The sequence below is a fragment of the Passer domesticus genome, chromosome 7, assembly GCF_036417665.1.
Source record: "Passer domesticus isolate bPasDom1 chromosome 7, bPasDom1.hap1, whole genome shotgun sequence".
Lineage (NCBI taxonomy): Eukaryota > Metazoa > Chordata > Aves > Passeriformes > Passeridae > Passer > Passer domesticus.
The window spans coordinates 36,945,073-36,960,993 of NC_087480.1; the positions used below are offsets into that span (position 1 = coordinate 36,945,073).

Consider the following 15,921-nt stretch of genomic DNA (forward strand, 5'->3'; position numbering starts at 1 on the left):
TTTGAAGCATTAAAGAGGTTTATGTGAATGTGAGCACAGCTGCCTATTCTGCAGTGACCAGCATTGCCTCATCCTCCTTTGTGCTGGCTCAGTTCTCATCCTCAGAAACCAAACCCATTTTTAAGGAGTCCTGCTGAAGAGGACAGTCCTTTATGCAAGGCACACACCACCTCTGCATGGGCACTTCGTTAGGAATATTAGCTACATGTGCTTAAAAGGACTCACCAGGAGCAAAATCTCTGCAGAAATGTATTTCCCTTTTATTAGGAAAGTCTTCTGTTGGCTTAATTATCATGGACAAAAAAAGCAGGCTGTTTCCCAGGGAAATACTACCCACTGATATCACAAGAATTCAGCCCTGCTTAAGTGCTGGGAGGTATGTTCTCAGTGCACTTATAATCGGGTCATTATCACCATGGTTATGAGATTTAACTGACTGAAAACTGTAGGCATTTGTCTCATTAATGCCAAATGTTAGAGTTTATTTCTGGGAACTGAAAACTCTGCTGCCCAGGGACACCTGTTCTGTGATAATCTCTGAAAACAAGGCACTGGAGAACATCCTGCCTGCTTCGTGTCAGATGATGTCACAGGTGTTTTTTACTGGTTCTTAGGGGGTTTTGGTTGTTTAATAATTTTGTTCTGTGGTGCTTTGCTTCATGAGTTAATGTTCTTTGTGGGCTGCAGGTCATGCAAAACAAACATTGGTTCTGGTGGTCTTTGCACAACGTCAGTCGCTTCTGGGCCATGCTACATCCCAGCATAATCTGAATTTCTATTTTATTACCTGTCCCTCTCCTCTTTTTGGTTCATCTTTTTTTCATACACATTCTGACAGAACAGTTTTCAGCTGTGATCTTGGGACTGAGCACAGTCACACTTCTCTGCTTGGAAGATAATTAAAGACGTGCCATTGCCTTGCCAATTTCATTCCTATTGTTGCTGAAACAAAAAATGTGAAATCATCAGTAACACTTGGCTCAAACCACAATTAATGTATTTTTATCCTTTCAAAATTTTTTTTCTTCTTCTCTAGTCTGCCTTTTTATCACCAAAGTTACCCCAAAAGGCCCAAGACAAGGTTGGATGGAGCTTGGATTAACTCAGTCTAGTGGAAATGTCCCTGTGGCAGGAGTTGGAACTTGATATTCTTTAAAGTACCTTCCAACCAAACCAGTCTGTACCTGCATAATTTAGGAAAAACAAATCCTTTCATCTGGTCTGAAAATTTGATAGAAATTTGAGGCTTTCATTTATCAATCATTCACAATGTTTTTCTGATTGACAGTCTTTGTGGAGTAGGATTTGTGTAGAATATACCAAAACATATGTAACTGTATAGCTTTGACCTCTGACTAGAATTGTCATCCATCAAAAGTGGAAGGTTGGATGATTTTTATATTCTTTAGCATTTCTTTTTTACATAGTGAGACTATTCATGTTGAATTTCTTGCTGCAATGTATTTTCTGTGCAGAAGATAAGAGTACCAGAGCAAGGCATCTGACAGAGGGTGTGAATATTCCTGGAAAAGTAAAAGAATGAATAATATAAATATATATAGATTGGAATGAAAAATGAACATTTAGAAAAGGTCCTTATTTATTGATGTATTTATAGAGCATTGTCTATTACTATTATTATTATTATTACTACTACAATTTTTAATTACTTCACTGCAATGATTGTCTGTAATTCATATCAAAACTGCTCTATATAATTTTCTTCTGAATCAATGTATTTATAAATGTTATCACTCAAAACAGTGGCAGTCTCTACCCATGTCTGGCATAATTCAGATAAGAGTGAAGAAATATGAACAAAAAGGGGGAAATAACTACAAAGCTACTTTTCACCCTTCTTTATTTTGTGATTTCAGGGGGCATAAAAGAGTAATAGGAATGGATAGGAATGGTAATATTTGCTTTATAGTTTATACATTCCATTTAACTTTATGAAGCTGCATTGCCTTATAGAGAAATGCTTGAAAACCATAATAATAATGTGCAAACAAAAACAACATTAAAAGAAATGGATCTTTAAATAAAGAATTGCATAAATGAATGCTGACCATAATATGTCAGAGTAAGGATAAAATTCATTACAACATTTACATGTCTTTTTTTTTTTTTTCATCTTCTGGCTATTTCTCATATTTAATCTAGGTAACACTCTTTGTCATTGTACAAAGAGATTAGGATTTTATATATGGATTGGGGGTCCTTCCAAAAAAAATATCATATTTTAGAATGGAATTTTGGACTACTTGTTGGCAGAGGACTGAAGGATCAAATCACAATTGTCATTCCAGCCATGTCAAATCCAAATCTTATTCCACTGCAAGTGTCTTTGTGCTGATTCAGGATGATTAAGCAAAAACCTGCTGCTGTAATAAATATTAAAGATTGCTAAATATGTGCAGAGAGGACACAACCTGCCTTGATCCCTTTTTCCCATGCATCTCAGGCTCTGCTCATAGGTTTGGTGTAGGCCAGTTCTGTGTCCTCTCCATGGGCTGTCCACCCTCAAAGTGATGGAAAGGTGCCAGGAGCTTGGAATGACAGGAAATCTCATATATTCTTTGCAAAAGGGCAAGAAGAATGTGAAATCTCAGAAGAACATCAGAAGAACATCAACTCAGAAGGTTTCAAGAACATCAAGGCCCAGCTGCAGCCACCCACAGGCTGTGGGAGCCCTCAGCAACAGGGAGCCCTCAGCAACATGAAAAATCAGGGTTTATGTCAGCAAATCTTCATATTTCCATCAAATCAGACTGTTTAAATTTCCGTCTCCCTTTTGTTCTTTACAATTCACGTTGGCTGTCTGGTTGCATGGCTGGCACTTGATCAGTGCATGTCTGTATTTTGGAAATCTGCTCCCTCACTGTGCAATTTAGGCTGGTTCTCCAGGAGATCCAGAGCTGAATATGATACCTGAAGTAACAGAAAACAGAAGTGGTTGTATTCAAAACTGGAGTAGGTACAAAATAAGGGTAAATCTGGCCACAATTTCTGAAACAGTCAAAAGAAGAGAAATAGGAAATCCACAAGAGTGGCTGAGAACAGTTTGGGATGTGCTTGACAGACAGATTGGTTGTACTTCTCATTTTAGAAATAAATTGTTGACACTGAAGAATTATATATAATATTCCAGGAAGCATGTAAATTACTAACATTTAAAAAATTTATTTATTTAAATGCGTTTACTCACTAAGTTGTACCAGGGACAGACATTTAGGTTGGATATTATGAAAAATTTATTCCCTGAAAGGATGGCCAGTCAGTGTTACAGGTTGCCCCCAGGAGAGGGGTGGGAACACCATCCCTGGAATTGTTCAAAAACCATGATGTGGTGCTTAGGACACGGGTTAGTGGTGCACCTGGCAGTGCTGGGTTAATGTTTGGACTTGAAGATCTGAAAAGGCTTTTCCAACCCTGATGATTCCATCATATAAAAAACTGCTCCTACCCAAATTCAAACCTTCACCGTTAAGCCAGAGCTCTGCTTGTGGAGGTCCTGTTTGATAAATTAGCTGTATTTTGGTTCTGTGGCCATGAATTTGCTGATTACAACAGACAGAATATCCACAATTTTGTGGCTAAACTTATCTTAGGCCCTTCCCCTATGAAAAAAACCATCCCACCACTATCACCATTATAAATACAGCTCATAAAGAGTTTTTAATTCCAAATCCTGATCTTCTTCACTGAAAAAGTCAGAGTTTTTTCCATGACTTCAAGCACAACTTGTCATGTGCACAACTTTCAAGAGCGGAAAATCACAGTCCCCATTCTTATAAACTTGGTATTTATATTTTATTTTATAAACTGAGTATTTAGCAAACTCATTGTAATTCCCACAGCTATGAAAAATAACTTGTATTTAGACTGTTGTTGTGGCATTACACCACTCCAGCATTATACTACTGTAGTATTTGTGCAGAATTGTAATGGTGTGGTGTTTGTAAGGATTCTCTGTGGTACAAACAGCACTTTCTGCTGCTAAAACATTTGCACTTATCCTTTTTTAATTATGCATATTCATATATTCTTAATTATGCCACCATAACTAAGTCTGACAAGTATTTCTGGCTGAAATAGTGGGAAACTTTATGAAACAATCTTCTGAACTCCTCAGTCTGTTTTGGATAATCCAGTGAGTGCTTCTCCCTTCCCACCAGGTGACAGAGACACGGACGGGTCCCCTCGGCTGCAGTAACTATGACAACCTAGATTCTGTCAGCTCTGTTCTGGTTCAGAGTCCTGAAAATAAGATTCAGTTGCAAGGTATGTAGGTGCAATTTCATTAATTTGTTTTTGGAACGAGGTGACATTTATCATGCTATTTGTTTTTTTTTTTTCTTTCTCCCACCTCATAAAAGGTCATTTTCCTAATTTTTGTGTGTGTGTGTCTGTGTGTGTGTGCAGTGGGTGCATTCCAGCCAAAGTGAAGGAAATGTCAGCACCTTGTGGTACCTTTCAAATGGAAACAATTTCTGCAGCCATCAGAAAATAATTTGAATAGCCCTGTTAACATTTTGCATCCCTATTTAGCATCCACTGGCACACCTCTTGAACAGCCTGAATTCCCAGAGATTCCACCAAGCTGGGGGTGACATTTGGTGTGCTCAGCCTGCTTTGCACATACTGAGCAGTAGCTGACACCCCCTGCACTTGTTGCAACAAAATTGCACCAGAAAAACAGGATATACATTTTCAAATAGTCTAAATCAGGAGGAGTCAAAGCACTCCTCCTCCTGGGAATTTAAAAAACCCCAAAACTTTTATCACCAAATACCCAATTGATATGATGAGAAATTACTTGGAACACATGTAGCAGGAGTTTTTTGAAGCCCAACAGGAGCTGGATTTTGCACCCTTTCCATGCTAAAACTGAAGTAGATTTAAGAATGAATTTTCTTACTCAAGGTTTTGTTGCCCTACCCTTCACATCCAATTGACTGTCACACAGCAATTTGCTACCAATGCTAGAAAAATAACCAGACAAATTTTATTTATTTCAAAGATTTCTTCCAACCCAATTTCACTCTTCCTTCTTAGCCCCTACAGAATCACAGGAGATAATGAGTTATTTAGACAAGCTACATCTTGTTGTGCCACAGGAAACATGGAAAACAAGCCCAAATTTGGATAGAAATGTTTACACCTCTTTTCCTGATTATGCTGTCTCTTTACTCTGTCTCTCAGGGCTGCTTTCCCTTCATCAGCATTTTCAGAATCTGCATTATTGCTGGCACCAGGATTATAATTCAGCTGTGTGATTTCCTGCTGCAAGGCTCTGGCTGCTGTTCACTCAGCAAGGAGAAGCTGATGTTACCCAATCCCCCTAGAAAGATTAAAACAATAAATGCTCTGTCTGAGGAATACAGGTTACTTATTAGTGGATGGATGTTCCATGCTGAGAGGGAAATGTGAGGAATATGTCTGAAAATAATTATTAAGAAAGGAAATACATGACATAATAAATGCTGGACAGATGTACAAATTATCCTAAAAACCCCATATGTTTTTGTTTTTCATAACTGTTTGTTTGTTTGCTAGGTGAGCTGGGGAAGCTGCTCAGCTCCAGAAGTTCCTTTGTGTTTAACACCAAAATATTTCCTCCATTTCCTCCAGGTCTTCAGGTCATCCTTCCTGAGTACCTGCAAGAGCACTTTGTGCAGGCAGCTCTGAGCTACATTGCCTGCAATTCGGAGGGGGAGTTCATCTGCAAGGACAATGACTGCTGGTGTCAGTGTGGCCCCAAATTCCCCGAGTGCAACTGTCCCTACATGGACATTCAAGCCATGGAAGAGAACCTGCTCCGCATAAGTGAGACTTGGAATGCATACAACAGTGAATTTGAAGAATCTGGTGAGGTTTTTTGGTTTTTTAAATTTAATTTTCCCCCCTCTTTGGTTGTATCGCATAGAATGGTTTGGGTTCCAACTGGCCCCATCCATGTTTTTGCAACTTGCTCGTGCCATATTAAATTTTCCTTAGTGCATCAAGGTTTGTTTCATGTTAGAATCCTAATTTTTAAGAATTTTAGACTTTCTACACTGACAAAAAATAACCCCCAAGGATACACTACATTTAACCTGACACTGTGAAGAAAACTTCCACAATTAAATAATAGAACTAAAATTTTAAGTGTATAGTTTAAATAGGAGTATATAATAGAAGTATAAAATATCACATAGTAAAAAACCTTAGATTTTAAAGTTTTAGAATATAGTAATATATATAACAAGATAGAAGTTTTAAACCAGTAACTAGTGTGTAGTTGAAATAGAAGTATATACAGTATATATGTGTAGTTTATATATATAGTTTTTATATATATAGTATATATATAAAGTATATATAGTACAGTGTATATATAGTAGATATATATAGTATAGTATATATATTACATATATAGTATATATAGTTTAAATAGAAGTATATAACATCACATAGTAAAAAACCGTAAAGTTTTAGAATATGGTAATATATATATATAAGAAGATAGAATTTTTAAAACAGTAACTAGTCCTTCTTCTTCACCTTCTTCTTTGTGAATTTAAGTAGTATTGTATAATTAAATAAAAAAATCCACATTACAAACCAGGAGTTATTAGTTATTGAGTTAAAAATAAAAACAATTTAAGTATCATTTCTGGAAAAAACCTTATAAAAAGAAAAATACAACTCTATTTCTGGTTTGTTAAAATAAAATTCTGTAGAACTCACAGTTTGTGAAACTATGATATAAATGAAAACTAATAAACATCTATATCCAAACAAAAAATACCATCCCACAACTTTAATCCCAAATTTAACAAAAAAAAAAAAAAAAAAAAAAAAAAAAAAAAAAAAAAAAAAGAAATACCCAACCAAAAATCCAGAGTTTCATACATCATTTCACCTGTCCTGATCATCAGAACTTCCTTTCCCACAGAGAATGGGAGCTACAGGTAAAATCAGCTTCTGAACAACTGTTTTCACAACCTACTTGTTCAGTGCTATGAGAAACAGCTGTCTAGCCAGATGGTGGGAAAAGTAAGGAGAGCTCAGCAGACCTGGGAAAAATTGTTGAGAAAAAAAAAGAATTGAGGGAGATAAAGAAAAGTCAGAAAAAATACAAAAATCCCAGGTTCTAACAAGTTGTGTTGGGGAAAGAGAAAAAATCAGTGGAAGAGAAAAGGAGGAAGACCATACAGTGGTCAAGGAAGGGTAGAATAAATATCAGTAAAAGAGTGTGAATGAACAGTGCTTTAGATACATCCATTTTTATATTTCTTGTTTTATTGTTAAAGACTGATTCGTCAGCTCAAGAGAACTGATAATTTCAAGAGACCCTGTTTCAGTTAAAATGTCATTTGTTGTCATTTTTAACTTGATGCTATTTTTTATCTGAGTCTGTTTAGGAGATCTGAGGCTCTTTTTCTATCTCCATTCTGACATTTAGCAGGAGGACATCACTTAACAATAACAATATTTCTTAATATTTTTCATTGGAGGATTACAGACTTCTCTGACTGTAGAAGCATTAATTGATGTATTGGTTTTGTGTACATTTGAGTGCATTTTTTCAATGACTATTTGGACACCTTTAATTATTTGTGAAGCCATGCTATCATCTACTATTTTGCAAACTTGGGCAAATATACTGACTCTTCAGAGGGACACATATTTTGCCATATTTTGTCCTAGCTGAATGGGCTGTGACACTGTTCAGTGCCTGAAAAATGTCCTTTGCAGGCACCTACTTAACAGCAATTTTAGTCAAGCTGGAAGAACACACACATCTGGGTCTGTGGAGGGTTCTTACAGCGAGCTATATAATGGACATCAAGTTAATTATGAGTTTGAATCATTGTCAGCTACATTTCTAGTCCTATGCTCAGGTCTGTGACACAAATGTCAGGGAAAAATTGGTAAGAGTTAAATTCTGGGCTTTTAAAAGACTCTTTAGCTCTGCTGGGTGAATCACTAAAATGCCAACTTCACATATATCTGTCAATTTGGTAATTGCTAGTAGGTGTGGTTACTAAGAAGTGTGAAATTTAGGTTATTAACATCATTAAGACATATGCCACGCTCCTCTCTTTAGCCCTTGAAATATTTAAATCATTTTTAATCTAATAAATATACCAAGCATGACTTCCACAACTCAGAGGTGGCTTCTAATATTTCTGCTTTTATCTCACAAAGTGTTTTGCATAAAGATGTTCATAGGAAGGTGAGATAGGTAACCTTGTATGGGTCTGCTCTTGAAAAAGAGTTGGCATGGGAATTTTTGATTGATAACTTAGTCATTGAGAAGCCAACCTCATATAAATCATATATTACCACTGAGCAGCTCTTCCAGTGCTGTCACATATGATCTGTAAGCATTTCCAGCCACACTGATATATAGATATATATATAAAAATAGATATATTTTTAAAAATTATACATATTTATAAATATATAAAATAAATATATATAATTTATATTTATAAATCCATATATATATATATATAACAATTTATAACCAATGAGACATATTCTGAAACATTTGGAGCTTGAGCAATATTTCCATAATGAAAAATTACTAACAAATATCAGTGTGATCTGATCCATGTTAATGGCACATTCTGGGAACAAAAGTGACCTTTATTAAGAAAAACCAGAAAACTGCTAAGTCTTTGTCTAAATCTGTGGAAGTCAGCTTCTGAGATAACAGTATGTTGCTTTATTCTAATCTATTTATAATAAAAAATAAATTCACTAGAAAGGAGGCCAGATTATGTAGTAATTTCAGTCTGAGCAGCAAGGGGCAAAATAATCCAGAGCAGTCACTGCTGGCCCATATAGCTACTATTAATGGTAGAGGAATTAATGAACTAATGAATTCCCTTCTATGACACTGTGAACTTCAGAGTCAACTAAAGGTAAATACGAGAGAATTAATTTTTTACCATTTCTGCTTCTAAACCCTTTCTTAGTTGAGATGTTACAAACCAGTCTTCTGACTCCAGAAACAAGTCTTGTCCCCTAATAAGTATATAAGTAAGACTTACTGAGTTCACTTGAGGCCATTCACAGTGGGCAGGATTTAGTTTAAAGAGGAAGAAGTAAATATTCCATTTATGATGGTTTGTTTATTCTCTGTGTTATCTCTCCTCCTGTCTGTTCAAGATAAAACAACTGAGGAATGTTTTTTTTTGAAGGAAGGATGAGAGGGCTGGGGCTGGAGAAGAGAAGGCTCAGGGACAATGTATAAATACCTGAAGGGAGGGTGCCAAGAGGACAGAGCAAAAGTCTTTTCAGTGGGGCACAGTGACAGGACAAGGGGAAATGGGCAGAAACTGGAATACAGGAGGTTCTAGGTCACTGAGGATGATCTAGTGCTGGCACAGTTTGCCCAGGGAGGTTGTGGAGCCTCCTTTCCTGGAGTTCTGAGGTTAACTGGCCATGGTCCTGGGCAGCTGGGTCTACGTGGCCTTGCTTCAGCAAGAGTTTGGACCAGGGGTTCTTCCCCACCTCAGCCATTCTTTGATCAAAGAATTGTCCTGGTTTCCACACAGGAAGACTCTGGTCTGCAGTCTGGGCCTGCTGGTAGTGGCAATTCTCATTGAGCCCCTCTGGTTCTTGCAGGTTACATGACCAAACACATCCCAGGTCACAATGTGCTGTTTATCCTCATGTGCAGACTGCATTTCACCCAGGCTCTTCTGGCACTTTTTAGCTACTCAAATCCCTTTTTGGAGGATGTGCAGCAGTATGTTATTTATCTCTCAGTAAATTTGGCTGCCTTTTTCATTTCTCTAGCTGTCCTCCAGCAATAAATATTTGATCACCATTAGCTCAATGAAGTTTGTATAACCTCTTAGTGTCAGGTTATGTACCAAGATCTTAAAAAAATTACAAGAGCTTCTTCAAATTGTTTACTCTGAACCATCTGCTTATCCTTTATCAGATCTTGTGGCCTCCAGACTCTACTACTACCCAAAAAAAGGAGCAGCTGTTTCTTTATCAAAAATCCATATGAAAGCTGTTCAACCTTTATTAACAAATTTCATTAACTTCTTGAGGCGTTTGGCTGAATTACTGTGTAAGCAAAGTGCTCCTTGAGACTATCATTCCAAGAAGCTGTGCTCTTACTACTAACACTAAAAATATCTAATGGAATCAAGCAGGGCTCCATTTACCTCTCCTGATGTGCATGGAAATAGCCTTTCACTGGATTTTGTAGCCTGAAAGGACAACTAAAAACAACAAACAAATTAGTGATGCAGTTTGACTTGCTGCTTTCACAGGTCACTCAGTTTCCCTGAGATCCCAGGCTGTGCAATCTTCTCAAGTGTCCCTGCAGCCCTCCTCACCTTTTCAGTGAGGAACATTGCCAGTTTTCTTGTTCCCCTTTAATATTGCCAATTTTCTTGTTCCCCTTCTGCCCCAATACAGGAGCACCTTCTTGTCCAGGTGGTTTTCCTACCTCACCTCAGTGAACTCCTCCTTTCTACTTCAGGAAAAAGGTTTGAACTAAGCGCTTGGATGTAACTTGTTTCCCCCAATAAAGAGTGTCAAATATTCCTTGAAAAAATTCTAACATTGTGGAAGTAGGTGGGACTTCCACAGCTTATGGTTGAAGCAGTGTTGAGGATGGTGCAGATAAAAAATTTACTCTGTTACAGATCACTGGTTTGGAAAGATTTTGAGAGTGTTAAAGAATTAATATACAAAGAAACTAATTCTGACATACAACACTGAATGGCAATTTAGCAGGTTCCAGAGATCATGATCCACTGCTCTAAAACATAGGAAAGTCAAAACCATCCACAGGCTCTGGATTCTGACAACAAGGATAAGAACATGATCACATATTGCCTGTGCCATAATCTTGGTGTGGTTGGCTGCTGAGTATCTTTGGAAATCTGAACACTCCATTTAAACAATTTAAATGACAGCAATTTTCTTTTAAAGTGATCTGGTCATTGACATGGAAAAAAAATTGTAGCAGTTCCTGTAGTAATTTCATCTTTCAGAATTAAAAAGGCTATCAAAATAAATAAGGACATGGATGATAAAGCAGCTCAAAAAATAGAAAATTGCAAAATTGTGTTTTTCATAATTTCTTTTTTTATCATTAACATTTATGAGACCTCCTGGAAATATGAAAGTAAAATCTTCCATCAAGCATTTATTTTCACATTTCACTTCATGCAATGGCAGCTTGTTGCCTTCTCTCTGCATATTTCACAATATGCTGAGCAATGGATTTTTTCCCCCTTTGAAGGCAACAAAATCCCTTTTGGAATATATCCTTGGAAAGCATGGGATCAGGAGATGTACAATAAATATTGTGATACCTAATTTCAAAGTAACTTTGAAACACCAAACTCATTCTGTTAAACATTTAGTTTAAATACCAGCTGAGATGGAAGGAAAGAGCACGCCCACCACAAACTGGACAGAAATTTGCCTGTCACAGCTGCACTGAAATATGTGCAAAATGTGTGAATCATTTGAAGGGTTTGAGGAAGTTAACTTTTTTTAAACAATCCGTAGTCCATTTACTTCAGGAATTTGACTTGAATGTCCACAGAAGCTTTAGAGGAGCAGAACCAGAACTATGGAGGCCCCTGAAGGGTTTGACCACAGAACACAAACACTGCTCACTCCAACAGACAGGTTGGACACAGACAGAATTAATCAAAAGTCACCTTGCAAATATTTTGAAGTGCATCTGTCTACAGCTTTAAATGACAAACAACTTCTCAAAATGTCGAGTTTGATTTTTCTGGTCACTTCTGTATCTGCTTTACAGAGATAATTCAAAAGGTAAATTTCAGTATCCCAGAAAGTGCAAGTGATGAAAGTACAGCCAAAGTAAATTGATATTAACTTTCACATTAATATTTGCTGAAACTATTTTTCATTGTCCATCCATCCACCATCACTGCTTTGATTGCAAATACTAACAGAAATGAATTGCTGGTGCAAGCTATTCTTAAATCCCTGGTTTCATTGGATTTGGATTTCATGTCTAATGCATTCCATAATTCCCTAATAACTCTGGGATGTCTTGCTATTGAGCATTGGTTACCCTTTACATGTAGAGACTTAAAATCATCTGAAAAAATGCAGTTTGGAAAGGTTCACCTGAAAATGAGGTCTGAACCTCAGTTAATACACAGCACTGCATAGATGTTAACAAAGTTTTTTTGTTTGCTCAGCAGAGATTGCTTTGGAGACTTTGGAGTTGTGCTCCTCAGTTCAATTATATTTTTCCCTTTCTTTACAGTGATTGAATTAATGATGTTCCCAAAATCCCTTGTATAAAAGAATTGGATTTAAAGGGTTGGAGAAAGTGGATTCTAATGGAGGAGGTTATAAGCTTATTACTGAATTAAAAATCAGTAATACTGAAGATGAGGAAGTCCAACCATTTCATTATTTTTTGAGGGGTAGCATTTGCATCCTGTATAATTACTTTTATGCAAAACCTACAGAAAGTAATAGGAAAGATCATCTCCAGCATTCCATAATCTGCAGTGAGATTCAAAGAATTATCCATTTAATAGTGCCATGAATTTATGTCTCCATTTTCAAAACTGCAAAATGTGGAAAATCACCATATTCTGCTGATACACTTTCCTAACTCTCGCTTCTCCTTCACCTCATATTTTCCCAAATGAAGTAAGCCCATGCTGTAAAATGCCAACTTTGGAACAAGAAAGGCTCTTTCCACTAAGCACTGGCTTAGGAAAGCCAAGCACAACAGAAGATTGACCAACCCTTTGTGGTCACACTCTGTCTGTATAAAACAGGACCCTGCCCTCACTCCTGGCTTCAAAACTTTCCACTTGTGGAGTATTTTGATCCCTGTTTTCACAGTGAAAGTTGTTTCCAACAGACAGGCTGAAAACTGTTGTAAAATACAGGAAAATCAAAGCTGGAAATGAACATTGCAGGTGCTCAGGGGAGAATTCCTTACACTCCCTGCCAGCCCCATGTGTTTGTTACAGATGGACAGCACTGCCTTTGTGATTGCTGAGGGTGTAAAAAAGCTGCAAAACAGGAATTCCGAGACTGTCCCAACATCAGAGACAGTCCAACAGTCAATCAATACACCCAACCATAGCAAGTGGTCATATTTGATCTCAAAATCTACACAAATCTCTTAGTACTTCTTAGAAAAGCAAATTATAGTCATAATTCTTGCATGTAGATACTCCTTGATGCTGAGCACATAGCAATAAAGAGTGATACATCTGTTGAGTTACTTTTTCATCAATTTTTTTGTAGCAATCAAAAAGTAACAGATACAGCTGGACTTACTTAACTGGCTAAAAATATATTGATGCTTTGAGAAAGCAGGTGCAAAGCCAGGCAGTTAAACAAAATATAAAGTTATATCTTTAACTTAGATTTGAATAGACTAAATTTCAAGCTAGAAAAAAAGTAATGTAAATAAATTTGAATAGGCTGTCCAGTGCTGAAGACAGAAACCTTCTGTGGTGTACAGAATACATTATGAGGAGAGCCAAAGACAAATTCAAATCTTCAAGATTAAATGTGAATCACAACATACAGACACAGGGGACAAGAAGTCTGTACCATCAGATATGCACTAGCTTTTTCACCATTTCATACACTGTTGCTCTGGAATAATCTTAATTATGGATTATATTGATATTTGCTGGCAGTGCATTAAGGAATGCGACCAGTGGAACAGTATTTCTCCTCCTCTTCATCAGACAAGCATTTTAAACTCGTGCTGTCATGTTCTTCCTGATGGACAACTCCAGAAAAGCTGTAGCAAATCTGCATTCAGCCTGTGAAATTTAATCTTAAAAATCCCTCTATCTAGTCAGAAAAATCAAGTGTAATTTTGTTTACCACCTCAATAAGGCTCAGATTTTTGCTATTCCTGTGGCACAAATACTTTCTTAAAACTGCTTTAGCAGAAGAGGACACCATGGGATTCCTTTTTATTGCCTCTCTGCATCCAAATCAAAGCCACCTGGCTGACAAGTAAAAAAGATAATTCTTCCCAGCAGCCAAGCTTGTGGCTTGACATCATGGAGACACTGACCTGGGTCCCAGCCTTCTTCCTTCTTACCAGCAGTGATAATGACCACCTAAAGAGCTAAAAAATGCCCTCAATAACTCCTGTGTTACAGTGATGTTGTCTTAAAAAAATTCAGGCTGTCATTTAATCTCTAGCTAAAAATTATCTTGGCATTTATAGTGTTTGATATGGTTCTTTTGCTACAGAAGGAGAGAAAACAGCCACCCCAGAAAAGCCCAGAAAAGTTCCCCCCCCCAAAAAAAAGGCCAACAAAAATCCCTCAAAGAGAAACTACATTGTAAGACAGACATTTTAAAATATGTACCAAATGTCTCATTTATACCTGTTTCAAATTACTAAAAGGAAGTAAAAGGGCAGAAGGTAACTGCAGGCATAATTTGGAAATGTCAGTTTAAACAGAGATGTTGTACACTCTGATCAGAAGAAACTTATTGCATTTATAATGGAAAAAAAGATGCCCAGACTGATTCTCAGACTCAGTGTTGAGATTTCAAATCCTAAATAACATCACAAGATGACAAGGTTTCACTTGGCATCACTGACAGACTATAAATTCCTAGGCCCACTCCATCATTGGTAGTGAAGGCAGTTTGCACTGGAAGTCCTCTCTTAATCCAGTGACATATTCCTGCTTTTCCAGCTGTAGTGATTCAATTAAAATGCATGCAAAATGGGACTAAAAATGAAATCTGGAATTCAAACTGAATGCTGGAGGATTTCTTCAGTTTATAGAAGTCACAATCTATCCTTGCTGTCTGAAAAGCTTTGTTTTGGTGGGTTTGGGGCAAGGGTCCTTGCACAGAGCCCATCCCAGATGTGCCTGGGTCACTGTGCACAGTCTGTCTCTCTCTGCTGACCAGGACAGACCCATTGCCATGCAAAGTGAGTCCCAGTTGAAATCTTAATTGAAAGACTCCTTGTGAACAGTCTGAACTGACTCACTGGCAGCTGAAGGTGCTTTTTAATCACTGAGAATAAAGACTTCAATCAATATGGTTCAAACTATTTGCCCCTGAGCAGTGGAGCGGTGGTTTGCTTTCAAGCACTGCTTACAGCCTCAGGCTCAGGGCCAGGAAAACTTAGCCCCCTGAGTTCTTAATACAATTATTGTTTTCTCTATTATCTTGCAGGGGTGTTAATTTGCCTCCCAGTAATTAACTTCCCTCTGTGGTTGTCAGGAAGTTTAATCAATAACATGAGCAGATACACCAAGCTGCCATCCCTTCTGTGACCAACGCTCCCCTCCCAGCTCTTCCACCCCTGTGGAGGTGCCACTGTTTTAATAAAATGAACAGGTGGGACGTGCATAATGCCTTTGGAGGGTCAGTGTCTAAATTGTTCCTGTCCTACTTCAGAAATTATGGTGCAACTGATATAATTGCCCTCGTTCCAAAACTAAAAGCATTATACAGCTCCTGCTGCACCTGGCAAATCAACTTATTAAAGTTTTACGTGGCACTGCGCTCTGAGATGCTTCAAACACTGTGATGACATTGTAATAAGAGGAGGAGCAGAAGGCTTGATCTAATATAATTCTACTTATGTCCACCATGTACAGGACATAATGTAATTCCCTTCAAAGCTAGTGACAAAATCCCCTCGTTCTTGGTGGAATTCCAATCTGCCTTGGCAGCTTTGGGCTTTCTTTATTAAGAGTGATGTCACTCTGTGGCCTCTCTTTTCTTCTAGGGCAGCGTTGTCTGTTCTGATTCATAGCTTCTTAAATCTTCTCCTGGAACAGCTTAACACTGCTTATTTACTTCAATGTGTTTTCCAAGAACATTTTTCAGTTTCACTCATTCTCTTCCCTCCTTTATCCTCCTGTGAATCATTACATGTTTATTTACCCTACCCAG

The 15,921-nt window shown here is 37.4% G+C and overlaps 1 protein-coding gene across 3 annotated transcripts in view; it reads left to right on the plus strand.

Moving 5' to 3' along the window:
* BRINP3 (BMP/retinoic acid inducible neural specific 3) overlaps positions 1–15,921 on the plus strand; it is a 195,421-nt gene that overhangs the window by 133,487 nt on the left and 46,013 nt on the right. For all 3 annotated transcript variants that reach the window (XM_064427756.1, XM_064427758.1, XM_064427757.1), the window contains 2 exons: positions 4,179–4,284; positions 5,635–5,871. In XM_064427756.1, coding sequence (XP_064283826.1) covers positions 4,179–4,284; positions 5,635–5,871 — 343 coding nt within the window. The remainder of the gene's footprint in view (positions 1–4,178; positions 4,285–5,634; positions 5,872–15,921) is intronic.